This window comes from Trachymyrmex cornetzi, unplaced genomic scaffold (genome assembly GCF_001594075.2).
Source record: "Trachymyrmex cornetzi isolate Tcor2-1 unplaced genomic scaffold, Tcor1.1 scaffold237, whole genome shotgun sequence".
Taxonomy (NCBI): domain Eukaryota; kingdom Metazoa; phylum Arthropoda; class Insecta; order Hymenoptera; family Formicidae; genus Trachymyrmex; species Trachymyrmex cornetzi.
Window position 1 is genome coordinate 443,376 of NW_017297029.1, and position 2,624 is coordinate 445,999.

At 39.5% G+C, this 2,624-nt stretch overlaps 1 protein-coding gene across 1 annotated transcript in view; it reads right to left on the reverse strand.

Moving 5' to 3' along the window:
• The window catches only part of LOC108761023 (ataxin-7-like protein 1), a 4,224-nt gene extending 2,497 nt beyond the window's left edge, over window positions 1–1,727 (reverse strand). The window contains exons 1-3 of the mRNA XM_018507336.1: window positions 1,643–1,727; window positions 1,412–1,516; window positions 136–947 (exon numbers count right to left, since the gene is read on the reverse strand). Coding sequence (XP_018362838.1) covers window positions 136–947; window positions 1,412–1,516; window positions 1,643–1,727 — 1,002 coding nt within the window. The remainder of the gene's footprint in view (window positions 1–135; window positions 948–1,411; window positions 1,517–1,642) is intronic.
• Between the last annotated feature and the right edge of the window lie 897 nt (window positions 1,728–2,624).

Consider the following 2,624-nt stretch of genomic DNA (forward strand, 5'->3'; position numbering starts at 1 on the left):
CAAAATGGTACAGGACTTTTTGATTCAGTATAGGCTGTTCTACCCACGTATGACAAAAAATGCGGTAGTCGCCAAACACCCTGTATATATCTTAAATACAAAATTACGAATACAAGAAAGCAGTGATTTGCTTACCTTTGGCAGTGGATACGTGTCCGGTAACGATAGTACAGGCGGTGAGCTCGGCGTTTCCGAGTCGGCAATAGATACTGGAGTGTTGGGAGCAAGAGGATTGTTCAGGTTGGATACGGCGGTGGCGGCGGCGGCGGCGGCGGTAACGGCCGAGGATACAGTGACGGTTCCAGAGACCGTCACCTTCGTTGTCTGCCGGCTACCGCCGTTATTCGGCTGCTCCTTCGCGGCACGATGTTCCGCGAGGAGCTTGTCGAAGGTCTTGCTGCGACCGACGACCGTTCGGCGCAGCGAGACAGTGTGCGCTTTGCATGTGAGTGACCTGGTGCAGGGCTTGCCGGTCTCCTCGTTCAACACACCGCAGTGCCGATCGGGATCATACTCGCGGTCTTTGAGCAACGAGCGATCCGTTTTAAGCCTCTTCCGACGAGGCTGGTTGCTGCCAGTGTTACTGCTGGGACCAGGGCTTTTGCTCGGACTCCCTCCGCTGCTTGTGGATGCACTGATAATATTCGAAGCACCGGCTATGTTAGAAGAGGTAGTTTGTACCGTGATCGATTCAAGAGGCGATCGGGGTGACGAGGAGATCGGCAGAGAGCCACCTGCAGACAAGTTCGCCTGATCCGCAGTACGCTTAACGGTCGTGTGGTTCAGCTTCGCGCTACCAACGATGGGAATTGAAGCAGAAACTGAAGGAACTGATGGTTGAGTGTTTCTCTTCAGCTTGGAGACTTTACAGAAGGGAGTTTTTATGGACGGTTTTGTGACTGGGGTCGTGGGTGGCGGAAAATTTGCCATGCCGGAATGGCGACACTCTGTGGCAAAATAGAAGATGTGTTTACATGTTTAATACCTGCAATACATGTATACAAAATACTAATGAGTTGCAAATATTTTGACAATTGAACTGAATCTCATAGCTGCGAATGGAATCACTGTGTACATACATCTTTTGTAATATACATAATAAAAATATTTCTTTAAGTTAAAATTCAATAACTTTGACTTAAATATATTAAATAAAATTTTCAAATATATAAACTGATAAGCAATTGCTCACTTTAAAAACACACAAAAATTTTGCGTTTTGAATTATGTCCATTTGCTTTATGTTTAGCCCTGCATTTAATAAATAATTAAAATTTCTGATTATATCATGTTCTATTGTAATTAATAGATTTACATTTCTGTTTATATACTAATAAATTATGTTAAACATAAAGCAATTTGATTATACTTCGTTACACTATACTATAAAAATCAAAATATAAATATATACCTATATGTTGAATGAGAGCTTGCGGTTTCACTATGGCATCGCATATTTCACATACTACTCCATAGAAATCATCCCTCTCTGGACAAAAGCCATATAAATCGATATCTGAAAAATGTTCCACTAAATTAGTGTTATGGTATAAACATGTGAGAGAGAGAAAGTAGTAACAATCTACATACTTGTATATATATAGATATGTATTATTTTTATATTGAAACTATTAGTAATTACCATCTGAAGAAAGACGTGTGACTGAGCTTGATGGCTGAACTTCTGTTTCTTCATCGCCTGAAACATGGAACAATACGTTGTTCATAACAGTATCTTGTATCAACCAATAAGATATTTATCTCAGAGAAAAACAATTTTTATATTTTATATATTCTTTAATAAAACATAAAATATTTTAACTATATGTCTATTGGTCTATACATATAGTATTATTTTTTTAATAAATCACGAACATATCTATAGAAGGTTTATGCTTGGTAATGTTGTACGTATCCAAAGTATTATTTAGATTAAAAAGTTTATTCTACAGCTATACTCAAAAATATTATTAAAGTATTATTTATATGAAAGATTCATTATATATCCACACTCATATATTATTAAAAGAGTACAAGACTCTCTACATAACTAATAAAAATGTTCAAAATTTCCTCAGCAAGTATTACATCGAGCTTTTAAATGTAAATATGAAATAAAGAACACAGAACTTTATAGACAAGTCAACTTTATTATTTTTATTTACATCTAGCATACATGCACAATAACAGCTGTAGTACAAAATTCAAGAGGATGAAATCTACGGAAGGGAAATGTATGTCGCGTGATTAACGCTTTCTCTTTCTTTCAACAACAATGTATCTCAGAAATACCATCAATCGATTAATAAACGATCTGCCGATCGTTTAAATCTCGTGAAATGATCGACAGCGTACGCTCGAGGCTCATTCGAATTACATAATTGTCAGTGTCCTGAAAATCATTGTGAGAACTTGGTGGCGACGGGGGCGCACGCGAGAAAATTGGCAGCGTGTTACGTGATACGTGTCTCGTACCCCCGTGCCGTTGAATGTTGATAGATGATACATAACACACAACACCCTCTTTGACATAGCCCCCTGCGATGAGGCGCGCGCGCGCGCGCGCGCGCTACCGGACAAAGGAGCGTCGAAGTGAGGTTAGGTACGCGCGCCTCCGACGCCCG